The following is an 18625-nucleotide window of genomic DNA, read 5'->3' as shown; positions in this document are numbered from 1 at the left end:
CTATGTCTACATCCTGTTTTAATTGAGGATGATTTTGTTGCTTTTTTAAAAAAAATCAGAGACAGTATAAAGCTCACTGCATCCCCATCTCAAACCATTTAATACATAATTTAAAATCCATGTGTTGCAAAGCTTGTGGCACAAGGTAAGCCACAAGCAGCAGGCCCCAGGCCACTTCTTGGTTGTGGCTTCATGCAGGAGTTTTACAGAAATCCATGGCTATGAAGTGTTTCAGGCAATGCTGAAGACTCTTTCAGGGTAATAAAGGTGATTTGGGTGGTTAATATATGTGAAGATGGGAGTGGAGGTTCCTCATGGTGCTGCTTCTGAGCCTTGTGAAAAACATGGTTCACTTTCTTGGTAGATTTAAAAAGCCTTAATAAAAGACAATAAGAGACAAATAATAAAGCAAAAGATTGTAACGGCTGGGTGCTTGGCATTCAGCCAAGAGCACACCTGCTCTTTTGGAGACACCCCTTAAAGTCATCAGCCCACTGCATATTCATAGACCTATCATGCATTTTCAAACTTTTCTATAAACTATTTTCCATATTCTAGGAACTGTTTTACATGGCCACTCATTGAGTCTGCCTTTTCAGAGCATGCATGTTTCTTGGCTGTGGTTTTAATTTATTTTTCTTATCTGTCTTAATTTGGGCTATGGTCTTCAATTTCTAGACAGTCACTGCTGGTAACTGGTATAACAGTAGCAGGTGTCTTCACTGGATGTTATCCAATCGTGCAGGTAGTGCACTTACTACAAAGACACTTTATCAGCCTATGTTACTCCTAAAGAAAACTGTATCTTAGATACCATTTTAACACCACACATATAGTATCCACCCTAATATTTGCGAAAAGCAAATACCATAACATGTATTTATAGCAGCCACCAGCTGATGCCTGTGTATAGAACATTTACATTATAACTGCGTGGGGTCCAGCTCTGGTCCCCCAGCATAAGGAGGACATGGAACAGTTGGAGACAGTCCAGAGGAAGCCACGAGGTTGATGAGAGGACTGGGGCACCTCCAGTACGATGACAAGCTGAGGAAATGGGGTCTGTTCATCCTGGAGGTTCTGTGGAGACCTCCCAGCAAGCTTCCAGGGGGGCTACTGGGAAGCTGGAGAGGGACTCGTCGTAACTGTTGTGATAGGACAAGAAGAAAATTGAAAGAAGGGAAATTTAGGCTGGATATTAGGAAGGAATTCTTCACTGTGAGCGCGGCGAGGCACTGGCACAGGTTGCCCAGGGAGGCTGTCAGGCTGGATAGGGCTTTGAGCAACCTGGTCCTGTGGAAGGTATCCCTGCCCTTAGCAGCGGGGTTGGGACTAGATAATCTTTAAAGTCCTCTCTAACCCACGACATTCTAGGATTCTATGGAACCGCGGTGGTCACTTCTCCGCCTCAGCAGTTGCACCTCCCTCGCCGCGGGAGCGGGCGATGGTGCGATCGGGGCGCTGCTGCCTCCCCCGCGGCCGCCGCTCCTTGGTACGGCCCGCGGGGCCGCGGTGTGCGTTGGGAGCGGGCCGGCCGGCGCGCGGAGGTGCGGCCGTGGTTCCGCGCCGCACTCCCGCCGTTCCCGGCTCATCGCGGTCCGAAATGGCCCTCAGTAAGTCCATGCACGCCCGCAACCGCTACAAGGACAAGCCGCCCGACTTCGCCTACCTGGCTGGCAAGTACCCTGAGTTCCAGCAGCACGTACAGACCACCCTTGCGGGCAGGGTGAGGTACGGCCGGGGCGGGATGGGGCGGGTGGGCGGGTGCCTGTGTGTGTGGCCCCGGGAACCAATAAAAGCTTCGCGTGTGCCTTTCAGCCTGAATTTCAAGGACCCCGAGGCCGTAAGGGCTCTGACGTGCACCCTTCTGAAGGAGGATTTCGGTCTAACGATCAATATCCCCGTGGAAAGGCTCATTCCCACTGTCCCTTTGAGGCTGAACTACATCCACTGGGTGGAGGATCTGATCGGCCACCGGGATGCAGAGAAGCAAACCCTGAGACGAGGCATTGACATAGGTACTTGTCAAAGCTAAATGTTTAAATCCGGTGATAGAATAGATACTTTTGATCATATCCTGTATTGTAACCCAAGACACATAGCAATATTTTTTAGTGTTCCATTTAATAACATTTTTTTCCTGTTGTTATGGGTGTATTTGACAGGTGAATAATCTGTCCTTTTTAAATTTCAATTTTTATTTTAATTTATTTCAATGCAGTTATATTTGTGAGCTGAATTGTAAAAGAGGCCAAATCGGAAACCTGGGCAAATGCTAGCTAAGATGTGTTTTGGTTGTAGATGATCAGAGATTTCTTGTTTATTGTTGAGAACAAAACGTCTCTTAAGTTGGACCACACATCAACAGATGGTTGATATTGTCCACTTTCAGTCTGGATTATTGGGTAATATCCGGATGATATCTAGTTTAGGCAGCAGATAAATGTAAACAGCAGAGATGTGTATTTATAAAATGTACACTGATGGCCATGATTTAGTTTTCATTAGAAATAAAAAAAAAGGCAAGCTCCATAAGAGCTTCCACACACAAATAATAAAATTGGCATTTGGATTTCCAGTCTTTGGTTAATCTGTATGAATTATTTAAAAGGCACTAATGAAAGTACATTTGGATTTAGTTAGCATCTTTTATTTTGTGAATAGGATCTTTCTTTACAGTTTCAGAGGCTTGATTTCAAAGACTGTTTTGTGCTGAAGAAAGCTTACAGTGAAATTGAGAGAAGCTGGAATTTCGTCTCTAACCTGTTTTAATGCTTGAAATTGAAACCTTAAAGTTACTGAATTTCACAAAGATGGGGTTCTGTAATCTCTGTTACTGTGCCAGATTTTGTTTCTTGGCATCTGCTACCATGACTGTAATGGAATTTTTTTGTTCTGAGATTTTCTGACTTGTATTTTTAGCTGGAGTTGTGCTGGATACCAAGTATACATCATCACATGATGTATCCACAGCTGCTTTCTTCTAGTTCTTTGAAATTTCTTAGGCAGTTTCTATGCATTTGATGATAGTTTTCATTTTTGAAAATTATTTCTATGAACTTCGTCATGGTAGGTAGACTGGGTAGAAGAATCAGATCTTCTTAAGTCCTCCACATATTGCAAAATCTTCAGTTTCAGTTTGCATGAGCTTTGATGTTTCATGAGCTTTTTGATGTTGATGAGCTTTGGAAAAGCAGTACGTCATCCAAGAGGGACTTGACAGAAGTGCTAGAAATAACCTCTTGCTTTTGTGTACTGATAGATGAAGTTATTGATGTCTCAATAAGGCAGTATAACAGATTCTAAATACATGTCTAAACTTTAGTTTTGTGGTGGTGGGATATCTTTCCCTTTTCTTGCATCCATTCCCTTTAATCCTAAATTTGGTTTTCATTGATAGTTTGATCACCTAGGTATGCCATAATTATTGTGTGCTAACATCTCTCTTTTTTACTAAGTTTTTATCTGTCTCTCTTTTTGAATCTCTTAATTGACACTTAGGTTTCTTTGGAAGTGTTGGACATTAGTGAAAGACAGTCTCTTTCAGGTGGAGAGATTTTTTTTGTGTTCAGGTGGAACAGATTTTTTGTGGTTGTTATATGCATCAAAGTATCACAAATTATTTGTGATAGATGATAGAAAAATGCAGAAGAGAAATCTATTTGTGGTAGGGTTTTTGTTTTAGTAAAGCGAGAATATATTTGGCTTTCTTTATATAGATTAACCATTGTCATACAGAAGAAAAATAGCTTAAACTAAAGTTGATAGTTTATTAGAACACTTATTACAGATTATTAAATTCTTTCTTTTGTTAAAAGCGGATATTTGACAATGCTGTTTTTCAAATTACAAAAGTTAAGTTCACAAAGGAATTGATTAGTAGATGATCCATAATCAGCATTTTCTTGAGGTTAGTTCTTTTTGGTGTAGTAAGTACGTAGTTAACAGCCGCACTGCATATAACACCAGTACTTATTTTGCTAATTTCATGGATTCCCACTTCTGCAGGGACAGGGGCATCCTGTATATACCCATTACTTGGAGCAACTTTGAATGGCTGGTACTTCCTTGCAACAGAAGTGGATGACATGTGCTTCAATTATGCCAAGAAGAATGTGGAGCAGAATAACTTGTCTGATCTTATAAAAGGTAAAGTGTCATAAGGTATTTAGTAGCACACAAATGTTTTGACATATTTTTGTCGTGTTCAGTGGCTTACCCAAGTGGGTATTCCTTCCAAATATATGCCCAGTTATTTTTACTGGAGCAGAATATTTACTAAAGTCAGTGTATGCTTAAGCCAAAAAGCTGCCTTGTCTGGCATGGGATGTGTGGATAGAGAAATACTCTTCCTTGTGAAAATCTGAAAGTTAAACTTCACCTTGGGATTTCTATCTATTCCTTGTCTGTTACTGAATTATTTATTAATGTTTGGGCTATTTCTGCTGGTAGGAGACCTGGAGTGCTCCCCTTGGATAATTGCAATCACTGCCACAAAGGTGTATCTTGTACAGAAAGTTCTTCATCCTGACTTCTTGAATTAAGTCCTGACACTGCCTGTGGATAGCAGAGACACTATGCCAGATTTGGTCTGGAAATGAGCTTGGAAAATTTTCTGTAGGAACTCAGTGTAGTAAAAATCAGGTCCATTTATGAGCTCTGAATAAAAACTCTCAGAAGCATCCATTTGAACAACATGTCTGTTGTCCATGTCAGTCTTAAAGATCCAGAACTTGATGTGTAGAACAGTGAGAGTTTTCTGTCACTGCTGCCACTGAGTTTTAGTGGTGTGGTGGTGTTTCAATATACTGGAAAAGCGGCTGGCAAAGGAACAGACGTGTTGTGAAGCTTTAGTGCCTGTAGTTGTAAGGGCTTAAAGCACATTTGTGGTTGTATTGGAGAACTTGGTATAACTCAGGCAGTCCTTGTTATTTTAAACAGATTCATGTGGTTCTGCTGCTATGTATAAACATACAGGCTGTTTGTATGCTAACCCTTGACCTGAAATCTTTATTTGCATGGTGATTTTTGTTACATTTGTTTTGTAGAAAGCACTGCTTAGAAAGTACAGGTTTTATACAACATGTAAGGTATATAGCATGTTAAAGAAAATAGCAAGTTCCTTCCTGACCTAATTCACTTTTTCTAATAGTGGTTAAGGTACCACAGAAGACTCTTCTAATGGATGCACTGAAAGAAGAATCTGAGATAATTTATGATTTCTGCATGTGCAACCCCCCCTTTTTTGCCAATCAGTTGGAAGCTAAGGTAAGGTAACAAACTGCATGTTGTACGTACTTCAGTAGTCAGTGGATGGATGGTAGCAACAATTTAACCTCTTGGCTTGGGCAAGGTTGAGTGGAAAATCCCAAAACATCATGAAATAGTTTTTAAGCCTTCTCCCTCCTCATCCCTGTCCCGGTTTAAAGGGACAGTATTACCAGGAAAAGGAAATTCAGGAACTCTCAGGCACAAAAAAAAGGTATAGGTTGGGAATAACAGTTCTTTACTGATATATTTATAAGACAAACAAAAACAGCATCAGCTATATGAAAGAAAAAAAACAGAGACAGAACAGAACGGAATTCAGTCCCAGTCCCTTTTTCAGTCACCGATGGCTCTCCGATGGAGCAGGGCAGGTGGCTTCTCAGTCGTGGCTGCTGCAGGAGCGGGGGTGGGGGGGCGAGGTGGCCTCACCGCCCCAGGTGGAAGAAAGGGTGAGGAAGGAACTCTGCTCACCGTGGGCGTCCCGGTTCCCAGTTGTTCAGAGGAAGCAGGAAGCTTTAGCAGTCCAAATCCAAGAAGCCTGATCCCAACAGGAGAAAAGGAACCTCTCTCCTCGAGTTCGGCCGGCGAGCTGTAAGAGTTCCCCTACCCCCAGTGTCCTCTTACTTGCTGAAAAACAAAAGCAGGGCTCCACCTTTCCCTACTGGGGCCATCAGGTTACTTCAGTTATTCCTTTGTCTCCAGCTCTTAACGGCTAATAGGAGAGCCATCCCGGCTAGCTTAACATAATAATGGGAAAAATTTCTAAACCTCGCCAACCCACAACATTATCCACCCCAAATTTTTTCCATGCTAACATACTACATTAAATTAGAACCTTTAAATTACATACATACATGCAGTTACAGACACAGTATCATAGGTAGTTCACCCTAGAACAAGGTCTCCTTGGGGTATGCATCGGGTTTCTCCATCCTTTTGCATCACCCACCAGGTACAACCTGGTCCTTGAGCAAAAACCACCCCACGGACAGGATTGTCTTTGCTGGAGGCAGAGTTCACCCAAACAGTTTTCCCTAGCATACCTCTCATGTGTACCACTGGAACCTTATCCCCATCTGGTGTTCCCAAGAGCTCAGATTGGGCAGGGCCTGCTCGGTTAGTGGAACCTCGGGTATTCACTAACCATGTGGCCTTTGGTAGATTACTTTCCCAGTTCTTGAAAGTCCCCCCACCAAGTGCCTTCAAGGTGGTTTTAAGCAGGCCATTGCACCGTTCGACCTTCCCAGCTGCTGGTGCATGGTAGGGGATATGGTACACCCACTCAATGCCGTGTTCCCTAGCCCAGCTGTTTATGAGGCTGTTCTTGAAATGAGTCCCGTTGTCTGACTCAATTCTCTCAGGGGTGCCATGCCTCCAAAGGACCTGTTTCTCAAGGCCCAGGATGGTGTTCCGAGCAGTGGCATGAGGCACAGGGTAGGTCTCCAACCATCCGGTGGTGGCTTCCACCATGGTCAGCACGTAGCGCTTGCCTTGGCGGGTCTGAGGCAGTGTGATGTAGTCAATCTGCCAGGCCTCCCCGTACTTATATTTGGACCAACGCCCACCATACCAGAGGGGCTTCACTCGCTTGGCCTGTTTGATGGCAGCGCACGTATCACAGTCATGGATGACTTGAGAGATACTGTCCATGGTTAGATCCACCCCTCGGTCTCGTGCCCACTTATACGTGGCATCTCTGCCCTGATGACCTGAGGCGTCATGGGCCCATCGAGCCAGGAACAATTCTCCCTTGTGTTGCCAATCCAAGTCTATTTTTGACACCTCTATCTTTGAGGCCTGATCAACCTGCTCGTTGTGTTGGTGTTCCTCATTAGCCCGACTCTTTGGGACATGGGCATCCACATGACGAACTTTCACAGGTAGCTTCTCTACCTGGGTGGCAATGTCTTTCCACTCGTCGGCAGCCCAGATTGGTTTTCCCCTACGTTGCCAGTTTGCCTTTTTCCACCTTTCCAGCCAACCCCACAGAGCATTGGCTACCATCCATGAGTCAGTATAAAGGTAGAGCTTTGGCCACTTCTCTCTTTCAGCAATGTCCAGGGCCAGCTGAACAGCTTTGAGTTCAGCAAATTGACTTGATCCACCTTCTCCTTCAGGTAGCTTGTGCAACCTGTCGTAGTGGGGCTCCATACGGCTGCTTTCCACTTCCGGTTCATCCCCACGACGCGGCAGGAGCCGTCGGTGAAAAGAGCGTAGCATGTTTCATCTGCTGGCAGTTGGTTATACGGTGGGGCTTCCTCAGCGCGGCTCACTTGTTCTTGCTCCTCGTCATCGGCGAGACCAAAATTTTCACCTTCTGGCCAGTTCGTAATTATCTCCAAAATCCCAGGGCGATTTGGGTTTCCGATGCGGGCACGTTGCGTGATGAGGGCAATCCACTTGCTCCATGTGGCGTCGGTGGCGTGGTGGGTAGAGGGAACCTTTCCTTTGAACATCCACCCCAGCACTGGTAGTCGGGGTGCCAGGAGGAGTTGTGCTTCCGTCCCAATCACCTCTGAGGCAGCTTGGACTCCTTCATAGGCAGCCAAGATCTCCTTCTCTGTGGGAGTGTAGTTGGCTTCAGACCCTCTGTAGCTCCGGCTCCAGAATCCCAGAGGTCGGCCTCGAGTCTCCCCAGGCACCTTCTGCCAAAGGCTCCAGGACAAGCCATGGTTCCCGGCTGCAGAATAAAGCACATTCTTCACCTCTGGTCCCGTCCTGACTGGGCCAAGGGCCACTGCATGAGCGATCTCCTGCTTGATCTGGGCAAAGGCTTGCTGTTGCTCAGCACCCCAGTGGAAATCGTTCTTCTTACGGGTGACCAGGTAGAGAGGGCTCACAATCTGGCTGTACTCAGGAATGTGCATTCTCCAAAAGCCTATGGCACCTAGGAAAGCTTGTGTTTCCTTCTTGCTGGTTGGTGGAGACATTGCGGTGATCTTATTGATGACCTCAGTGGGGATCTGGCGCCGTCCATCTTGCCACTTTACTCCCAGGAACTGGATCTCTCGGGCAGGTCCTTTGACTTTGCTCTTTTTAATGGCAAAGCCGGCTCTCAGCAGAATCTGTATGATCTTTTCTCCTTTCTCAAATACCTCCACTGCCGTGTTCCCCCACACAATGATGTCATCTATGTATTGCAGGTGTTCTGGAGCCTCACCCTTTTCCAGTGCAGCCTGGATCAATCCATGACAGATGGTGGGGCTGTGTTTCCACCCCTGGGGCAGACGATTCCACGTGTACTGCACGCCCCTCCATGTAAAGGCAAACTGAGGCCTGCACTCTGCTGCCAGGGGAATGGAGAAAAATGCGTTGGCAATGTCAATGGTGGCATACCACCTTGCTGCCTTGGACTCCAACTCGTACTGGAGCTCCAGCATGTCCGGCACGGCAGCGCTCAGCGGTGGAGTCACTTCGTTCAACGCACGATAGTCCACAGTCAATCTCCATTCTCCATCAGACTTGCGCACGGGCCAGATGGGGCTGTTGAAGGGTGAGTGGGTTTTGCTGACCACCCCTTGGCTCTCCAGCTCACGGATCATCTTGTGGATGGGGATCACAGCATCTCGATTCGTCCGGTACTGCCGGCGGTGCACTGTTGAGGTGGCAATTGGCACTTGTTGCTCTTCCACCTTCAGGAGTCCCACTGCAGATGGGTTTTCTGACAGTCCAGGCAAGGTGTTCAACTGCTTAATGCCCTCTGCCACTACAGCAGCTATTCCAAAAGCCCATCTGTATCCCTTTGGGTCTTTGTAGTAGCCACTCCTGAGAAAATCTATGCCTAGAATGGGCGGTGCCTCTGGGCCAGTTACAATCGGATGTTTCTGCCACCCCTCTCCTGTCAGGCTCACCTCAGCTTCCAGCAAAGACAATTCCTGTGATCCCCCCGTCACCCCAACAATGGAAACACGCTCTTCCCCCACATGTTCTGATGGTATTAGAGTGCATTGTGAACCAGTATCAACTAATACCCTGTATTCTTGTGGTTCTGATGTGCCAGGCAATCTGATGACCCACACCATCCAATAGACTCTGTTATCCCGTGCCTCTCCCTGGCTAGAGGCAGGGCCCCTCTAGCCCTGGCTATTATTCCTTTCCTGAACATACATAGTGGAGGTTCCTTCAAGTGGGTCTGACAGATCATCCTCCCTTCTGTAATGCCCAGCACCTTGGTCATGGGAGGTTGAGGCTACCTTCACTTTAGTGTAGCTCCCTCGGTTAGCATTTCCCTCCCTGAGTTGACGCACCCGTGCTGCCAAGACAGAAGTGGGTTTCCCATCCCATTTTCCCATGTCTTCCCCATGGTCACGCAGGAAAAACCATAGGTCAGCTCGTGGGGTGTACCCTCTTCCACTAGCTGAGGGGCGTGGGGCTGTAACCTTGGGGTATGAGGCTCGCACTGGTGCTACCTTGATCTTCCTGATCTCCTCCCTCATCTCACTTATGTCACCTCTCATCCCCCTCACCTCCTTCATCTCCTCCCTCATCCCCCTCATCTCCTGGACCACGGAAGAAACCTGGGCCTGCACCACGCCATTCATCATACTGTGAAAATCCCTAAGCTTGTTAGCAACAGAGCTCACTGTTTCTCGGTGCTCATCAGCATTAATCATTGCAATGAAGGTGGTGTATTGAGATGGCCCTCGGTTTGCCAGGTTCCACAGCATGTGACCCTGTGCACCTGACCTTGTCAGGGTCATTGTCATGCTGTCCATCCCTCCCAAAGAGTACCTCCAGTACCGCCACCTCTCTCAGCTGTTGAATCCCTTCCTCAACGGTTTTCCAATGCATTCTATTATGGTACTCCTGCATTCTTTCTTTGTTGACAAACGTCTCTCTTACACTCATTAAAAGCCGCTCCCAGAGGGGAAGTGGGCCTGGCTCCCTTACGAATATTTGGTCCACACCTGAGTCCTGGGACAAGGATCCCAAATTCCTTGCCTCTGTACCATCCAAGTGCACACCTGTACCCATGAGGTCCCAGACCCGAAGTAACCAAGTTGTCAAAGCCTCCCGGCCCCGTCGTGCAATATCTTTCCGCAGATTGCGGAGATTTTCATAAGACAGGGACTCAGTGATGATTTCAACCTCTGGCTCCCCTGCTGGTTGTGAGGGCCCTCCTCTCTGGTCCTCTTTGTCTAGGTGCCTTGCTTTCATTTTAGACTTCCTAGTTTCTACAGGGGCGACTGCTGCTGGCTGTGAGTGCCCTTGCAATTCAGCTGGACCCTGGGCAGATGTAACACCTATGGGTTCCACTACAGCATCACTGGATTCTCCCCCTTTATGGCAGGGCTTCTCACCAGCTGGGGAGAGGTACTCCTTCATCATCTGGCCCATCTCACGTATCTCCTTCACTAGAAGCCCCACCCACTCCGGGTGGTTTCTTTCTGAGGTGGGCTGTGGGGCAGGGTCAGGCTCTGGGGCAGCATCCCTAGTCTCTGGGGCAGGGTCAGGCTCTGGGGCAGCATCCCTAGTCTCTGGGGCAGGGTCAGTCTCTGTGGCAGCATCCCTAGTCTCTGGGGCAGGGTCAGGCTCTGTGGCAGCATCCCTATTTCCTGGAGTAGGTATCAGAGTTGTTATCCAGCTCAATCCCCCATTATCTCTTAATGTTAAATAGGACAAGCCTATCAGTAACACCAGCCACTGTACGATATCATTAGCATTCAGAGGAAATCTGAACCCTTCAAAAACTGGTGGGGTAGACCCAAAAATTTGGGTGAGGGGTTGGGAGAAAATTTCCCCTGGTGTTATTCCCTCACAGTAGGTGCCATTATTAAAGTAATCCCAAAAACATGCATTTAGTGTGTGGTATCCCTGAATCCATGTACCCGCCATCCAAAGGAAGTTAAAAATCCATGAATTCCTCACCTTATCAACCCATAAAGCAAGTTCGATAACAGTCACAGTAGCCTTAGTTACAGGGCCCATGCTTATGTAAGGGTTTGCAAATGGGAGATATACATGTATGAACACGTGCAGCCCAAACCAGATTAAACTGGACCACATGTTGCTAGCACACAAAAAAAGACAATCTCAGGCAACTGAAGAACTGTTATTCCTTAACCTCGTGCCCCACGTTGGGCGCCAAGATCTGTCCCGGTTTAAAGGGACAGTATTACCAGGAAAAGGAAATTCAGGAACTCTCAGGCACAAAAAAGGTATAGGTTGGGAATAACAGTTCTTTACTGATATATTTATAAGACAAACAAAAACAGCATCAGCTATATGAACGAAAAAAAAACAGAGACAGAACAGAACGGAATTCAGTCCCAGTCCCTTTTTCAGTCACCGATGGCTCTCCGATGGAGCAGGGCAGGTGGCTTCTCAGTCGCGGCTGCTGCAGGAGCAGGGGGGCGAGGTGGCCTCACCGCCCCAGGTGGAAGAAAGGGTGAGGAAGGAACTCTGCTCACCGTGGGCGTCCCGGTTCCCAGTTGTTCAGAGGAAGCAGGAAGCTTTAGCAGTCCAAATCCAAGAAGCCTGATCCCAACAGGAGAAAAGGAACCTCTCTCCTCGAGTTCGGCCGGCGAGCTGTAAGAGTTCTCCTACCCCCAGTGTCCTCTTACTTGCCGAAAAACAAAAGCAGGGCTCCACCTTTCCCTAATGGGGCCATCAGGTTACTTCAGTTATTCCTTTGTCTCCAGCTCTTAACGGCTAATAGGAGAGCCATCCCGGCTAGCTTAACATAATAATGGGAAAAATTTCTAAACCTCGACAACCCACAACAATCCCCCAGCCTCTAAAGGAGTTCTGAAAACCTAACTGTTACCCCTCCTAAAGTGTAGGATGAGCTGTAGCGTTCTTTAACAAGTTCTTACCATTTTAGAAAATTAGTTTGGAAAGTAGACAGCTAGTAAATCTGAAATCAGGTGCCTGCTGCATAACAGTGATACAGAGGAATTAGTGCCTGGAATTTTGCTTAACTGTATTTTTCATTTCCTTAGTCATGTAGGCAGTATCATACAGGTCTTGCAATTCCCACTGAATATAATCAGAAATGTGTAATGCAGGGCGGTAGAAAAGAAGGTTTAAGATTTAATAAAACACTATAGATTGTGATGTGACAGGTAGCTTACCTAGGTTTGAGATTGTAGAGAATTCACTCAGGTATGTTTTTTTTGAATGGATCTTTGTCTGTTATCCATGGTTCTGATGGGGGGAGGATCAGTAGAGGTAGTGGGGCTTGCTACCCACTAAAGGTTAAGATAGGAACTAGTGTACAAAGCACCATAACATTTCATTAAATGTTCATGTCAAATGTTTTTGGTTTTTAATCCAGGGAGTTAATTCTCGAAATCCACGGCGTCCCCCTCCCAGCTCTGTAAATACAGGAGGGATCACAGAAATCATGGCTGAGGGAGGAGAACTAGAATTTGTAAAAAGAATTATTCATGATAGTCTCCAGCTTAAAAAGAGGTTACGGTAAGTGTTTTGTTCCAGTTAAAAAACCCCAAACACCTTTTATCTTCATCTTTTCATCTTTGGCAGAAGTCATGTAAAAATGTTATTTTTAGTAGCTGTGATCCAGTGATATCTGCTCAGTTTGTTTGATACTTACACATCCAATTGTTCCTGAGAAGCAATTAGAAGTTATTGCTGGAGGTATTTAAAGGGAGAAGACAAAAAAGCCTGTAAAAGTGACACCTGTAGCTTGCAACAAAATTAGCATGTGTACCTGATGAGAGACAGATCAGGGTTCATTCTTGAGGAATTTTGGGATGGAAGAGGTTTTATGACATTGCCTAGTTATCTGTTGATTACGTAAAAATTTCTGTCTTTTCCTTGATGAATTTTGGTAACTTGCAGCTTTGCTGCTAAAGGACACTATTGTACTGAATGCTGTATTGGGTGAACATAAGCTGCAATAAAAGAACATAGTGAGAGCTTCTTTTGACCTTATTTTGAAACAGATGGCATGTCTTCAGTTTTCTGATTATTGGGCTTTCACTCCCCCAGTGTTGGACAAAACTGTCCCTTGATAACTGGGAAATCTTAGGTTTTGTACTTCAATACGTTATATTTATGAGTAAGGTTTTTTGGATCCAGTCATCAAAAAATGTGGAAGATGGGATTGTAAAGCTCGAATAATAATTTAGATGAAGATCAGAGCTTCATCTAAAGTAATATTTGGGAAATTCTGACGATGTAGAGCTGGGTGGAAGAAGTTTCACTAGAAGTGGGAAAATAACTTTTTTCCTTTTTTTTTTCCTGGATTTTTTTTCCTCATGAAATAAGGGTTACATGATGGAAACCTGGATAAGATATGATGTGAGCACACTGAAAGTCAGTATGTCTGCTTTTGAGCACGATTACAGTAATTTCACGATTATAAGCTGCACCTGATTATAAGCTACGTCTCCGAATGTTGTCAACCTTTAGCTCTTTGTCCATACATAAGCCGCACCTGATTTTAAGCCACTCTGTCATTTGCAGCGAGGACCTGCGTGCAACAAAGTTCCCAATTAGTAACAGAATCGTGGGATTGTGGGGTTTACTGGCTCGGCTCAGGGCCATGTGGGCTCGGCCTGCTTGGGGCTGCTGACGGGGCCAGGTGGCCCAGATTGGCGCTGCCGCTCAGTGGGGCCGCTTGGGGCCGGCCGCCGCTGCTGCCGGGCTCGCTTACCCTGGCCCAGCGCTGCCCCGTGGCATCAGGCGGGCATGGAGCCTCCTGCCCACTCCCGCGGTGCTGGTGGGAGGCGGGTGCGGAGTCCCACCCGCCTTGCCCCCAGGCTGCGGGGCCCAGCAGGAGGGAGCCCCCACCTCTCCCGCTGCGCTGCCGGCACAGAGCCCGCCTCCACCCACTGTGCAACAGAGTAACCAATTTGTAACAATCGTGCAATCCCGGGTTTTACTGGCAGGTGCTCGGCTCGGCACCTTGGCTTGCACTTCTGGGGTTGGAAATTTCAGAAATTTTTTCATGTATTAGCTGCTTCTGAGTGTAAGCCGCATTTCCGGCGTGGGATCAAAATTTTAGTCAAAATGGGGCGGCTTGTAATCGTGAAATTACTGTGCTTGCCAGTAGTTGATTATTACTTTTTGTGCTGATTCATTCTCCAAAAAAAGTGAAGTTGAAACAAATTCTTGTTAAGGTGTAACATCGTCCCTATAACTGAAGTCACTCTTTGAAACAAGATTCCTCATTATCCATGTGTTGTTTCTAAAATACTCCTAATGTATTTCTTAAAAGTTCAAAAAGATTTCCCTGTCCAGTCTGTCTTTGGACTTTCTGTTCTGAATTTTGTTGTGTATGTCCTAGTCAATCCGTTTAAGTGGGATTTCTTTTTTGTTGTTGTTTTGGTTTTTAATCTCTTTTGTTTTTGCAGCTTCCTGATCCAAGTAATTCTCATTGATAGCTGCCATTGTCAGTTGATCTCTATTTGTAAAACACTTTTTTTAATGTGTGCCTTGCAGATGGTATAGTTGCATGTTGGGGAAGAAATGCAGTTTAGCACCACTGAAAGAAGAGCTTCGAGTCCAGGGGGTGAGTTTACATAGAGTCAATATATATCCTGCCTGTCTTCTATACAGAATATAGTATGCTTCAATGTATGTGAACATACTTTCACGTTGAATTATTCCACAGTTTTTATTACAATAAGGAACTGCAATTCCTTCTTAGGGAAACGATTGAGGTTTAACTATTGTAGATTCAAAACTGACAGATAAGTAGCAAATACTGTCTCCAAATTTTGTCTTTAGCACATATTGGAGTGTGTCTTCATTCTAGAAGATTCAGGGTTTCTGCTGTAATATACCCTTAACAGGGCTGTAATAGAAAGAAAAAAAAGAAAAAGAAAAAAAATCTAGCTTTCTTTCCTCTTAGCTCCCATAAAATCTAGCAATTTGGTTGATAAAAGAAATAGTAACATGATTTAAGTGGCAGCATTGTTTTGTTTGAGTTCAATTCTGGCACCAAGAACCTTGTGCTACTATTCTCATTAAAGACAGCTGTGCAAATGACTTTTGGATGGCTTTCTGGAGGAAGTGTACTCTTCACTAATTCCCATGCAAAGAGAATAATTGTAAGATCTGTCCTTGTATAGAATGGAAGGAAAGAAAATGCGTGATGAAATAAATTCCCAGAAAGATGAATTACCAAAAGCAGATGCTGAGCTAGACACAAAATATCTGATTTTCTTCTCTGTCCTTGAACTGTTGCACCTCAGTCTTAGTAAAGGGAGGGAAATGAGAGAGGGCTGTGACACCTCTGAGTCATGTCAGAAAGAATCTTCATTTGTGTAATGAGAAAATACGCTTTGTTTGAAAATGTGTGCAGTAAAACAATGTTGTTTATTAATCTGAAATAATGTAGTGCTTCTTTGCATAGGTTCCTAAAGTTACTCATACTGAATTCTGCCAGGGACGCACTATGAGATGGGCACTGGCCTGGAGTTTCTATGATGATGTGCAAGTACCTGTAAGTAGCTTAATTCTGGTTTGCTTTTGATTTTCTGTGCCTCTTATTTGAGGAAGGGGCTAATGAGCTATAACTACTGTGATACAAATTGTTGTTCTTCAGACTTGAATATTGGATGTGCTGGGCTGCATGGACGGTGGAATTTCTTAGATGGCTGCAGTCTGTTAGCAGTTGTGACGTGTTCATGAGTGACCCTTGGTGAGGGTAGAAAAAGGAAGCCATGTAGGAACCTTCTGTGGATTTTAGTGAAAATAAGGATCATTTGTAACATACCTCAAATAGCAGTAGTAATAAAAATATGCTAAATTTGGGGCTGGATTTGAATTTAAACTTCCCTCTGAGAACTCACTTTTAATTTAACATGTGGATTCTGTTATCAAATAGGTATGACCACGTCTAACTCAGACTTGCCTACATAAGTGGAGCTTGTTCACCTGAAATGTGAGCCAGTTGCATTTTTGGATCTGGATGTTTGTATATTTGAATATAGGTATAAACAACAACCAGTCTTAAGGAAGATGCAAGTAAACCGCTTGGATCAAGATGTGGATATTGGCGGTTGTCCTCTGTTCCCAAGAGCAGCCACACTTTCTCAGCTTATGAAGAGCTTATAGTTTGATGGAACCAATGAAGCTTTTTGCCTAATTCCTGAAGATAAACTCCCTCTGCCCATCAGACTAGCATAAAGTGCATGATATCCTGTTAGCTGGTTTGAGTCTAAAACTCCTGGGGGTAAAGTGGAGCATGGGCCATATGAATGACTGCTTAGTGCCTTACGTTACACTCTTAATCCTTGTGTCTTATGGAATCACAGTCATCTAAGTACAAAAGTCACCCCACTAATACTGCATAGTCTTGTAATTATCTTCTTTCTTCTTCTAGTCACCTCCCTCTAAAAGAAGAAAATTAGAAAAACCCCGTAAACCAATGACATTCATGGTTTTGGCTCCTACAGTCAAAGAGTTATCCATCAAAGCTGCAGCTATGGGCTGGGATGCTGTAGAAGCTATTGCTGTGGTTAGAGCTTGGGTAGAGAAGATTCTCACTGATCTGAAGGTATAGTATGAAGTATTAGATGTTAGAACAATGTCCTAATTGAAAGCATAACTGTGATAGTATGAAATTCTGTTTTCTGCAATAGGTTCAGCATAAACGTGTTCCAAGTGGAAAAGATGAAATTAGCCTCTTTGTGACTGCCATTGAAAACTCCTGGATTCATTTGAGGAGAAAGAAACGAGAGAGAATAAGGCAATTACGAGAACTTCCTCGAGCTTCTGAAGATATTCTGCAAGCAATGGAGGAGGAAAAGAACAGCCAGAAGAGTGTGGACAACTTGGACTCTGAAAACCCCAAGGCTGAAGACTCTGAAATAGGGTTTATGTCACCTGATGAGGATGTCCAGATGACAGCAGGTGATGAACAACTAAAGGAATCTGCTGCCAAAGAACACAGTGATCCTGTGAAGGAAGAGGAGATGGAAGCAAAGCAGGGAGAAATATTGCTTGGGAAAGGTTCTGGTGATACGAAGGAGGAACCTTGCCCTTCAGAGGAAGCTAGCAATCTAACAGTGGAAAAAGAGCAAAGCCCTAAAGAAACTAGTGGGGATTTTCTCTTCAAGTGTTTAATGAATGTGAAGAAAGAAGGAAATGATGTAGTAGTAGAAATGCACTGGGTTGAAGGACAGAACAGAGACTTGATGAACCAGCTGTGCACATACTTACGGAACCAAATTCTTCGATTGGTTGCTAGTTAGCTCTTTTTCCTACTTGGTAAATTAGGTCTATCCTCAAATTTTTAAACTATTTTTAACGAATTAAAAATTTCAGATAGCAAAACCTGTGTTTTCCTCCTTAAAAAAGAAAGAAGAGTAAAATGAAGATAAATGTCTCCTTTAATATTTTAAATAACTTTTTTAAAGATGTAAGGAGATGAAGTGATGAAGAAGGGATTTCATACTGAAGTTGTAAAACTACTTGTTGAAGTGAAACATATTTATGTTGTGAGCATTTTAAATATCAGCAGTGCTTATTCTGGTCCTTTTCTGGCACAATAGACATATATCTTGTTACTAAGTAGAAATCTTTACTGAGTTATTTTCTTCAATATTTTTTCAGTACTAATACAGAAAACTTACTCTGAAGTGGGAATTGTTTCCTGCAGTGAGGAGTCTTTAGAGAGGATTTCAGTACCCCTCTCTTCTGTTTAATGTATCTTTTAGTCAACAGAGTAGTAGCATGGATACATTCTCCTAAGTGTTAATTCATTAAAATAATTTCTTTTGGAAAATGCTGTGTGCTGTATTTGTCTGGCGCCTGGGCTTTGAAACACAGAAGAGCTTACTGTTATTTTCTGCTTTGGTAATCTTGAACAGTGAAAGAAGCTTTTTGAGCTGCTTGATTTAAAGATGGTTAAAATATGTCGACTCTTCCATTAGACCATCCTTTACACTTACTTTGATATAATTGTCTGAAATGACAGCAGTATTCTTAAAGAATTTTGCTTCCATTTAATTTTAAGATTTAATGACAGGAATGGGAGCACATGCTCTTCTTCAAGGGCCAGAAATTTCTGCGTGTTTATATTTGATGTGAAGAGCACTGGTCCCGCTTCATGTGAAATCAGGCTCCTAAGCTGTGATCCATTTCTCTGAAGAGATACTGAATATGGAGAGCTTTTCTGAGTACGGTGTATGTGTTACCCAAGATAAAGCAGTCATGTCCGGAAGGAAATAACTGTGTGTTCATACTCCTGCTTTCAATGTTCACCCTTTGCTGTGCTTATTTTTGGAAAGTTCAGTATACTTTCTTGAGTTGAAATTAAAAGCAACTTCGAAAAGCCTTGTTTTTTGATACAATGCTTCTTAACATTTCTGTGGCTGGTGGACAAAGACATGCATTTTTTGGGTACTGCAAAATTTTCGTAGAACTGCTCCTCATATTCACG

At 44.3% G+C, this 18625-nt stretch overlaps 1 protein-coding gene and 1 long non-coding RNA gene across 2 annotated transcripts; one reads left to right on the top strand and one right to left on the bottom strand.

The window, feature by feature from the left end:
- Positions 1-89: 89 nt before the first annotated feature.
- LOC116992879 lies at positions 90-1753 on the bottom strand. The gene is made up of 3 exons (XR_004417127.1): positions 1670-1753; positions 923-1145; positions 90-375 (listed from the first exon to the last, which is right to left on the bottom strand). It is a non-coding gene; the product is annotated as an uncharacterized LOC116992879 (long non-coding RNA).
- METTL16 (methyltransferase 16, N6-methyladenosine) lies at positions 1514-17968 on the top strand. Its single transcript, XM_033052957.1, has 9 exons — positions 1514-1731; positions 1819-2018; positions 4009-4149; positions 5153-5268; positions 12545-12687; positions 14677-14746; positions 15593-15682; positions 16565-16738; positions 16824-17968. The coding sequence occupies exons 1-9, from the start codon at positions 1604-1606 to the stop codon at positions 17433-17435; spliced, it is 1674 nt and encodes a 557-aa protein (XP_032908848.1). The 5' UTR covers positions 1514-1603; the 3' UTR covers positions 17436-17968.
- Positions 17969-18625: the final 657 nt, after the last annotated feature.

This window comes from Catharus ustulatus, chromosome 2, assembly GCF_009819885.2.
Source record: "Catharus ustulatus isolate bCatUst1 chromosome 2, bCatUst1.pri.v2, whole genome shotgun sequence".
In the NCBI taxonomy this organism is placed as follows: Eukaryota; Metazoa; Chordata; class Aves; order Passeriformes; family Turdidae; genus Catharus; species Catharus ustulatus.
Note: the sequence above shows the minus strand (reverse complement) of the source record. Positions and strands in the feature narration are given on the sequence as shown.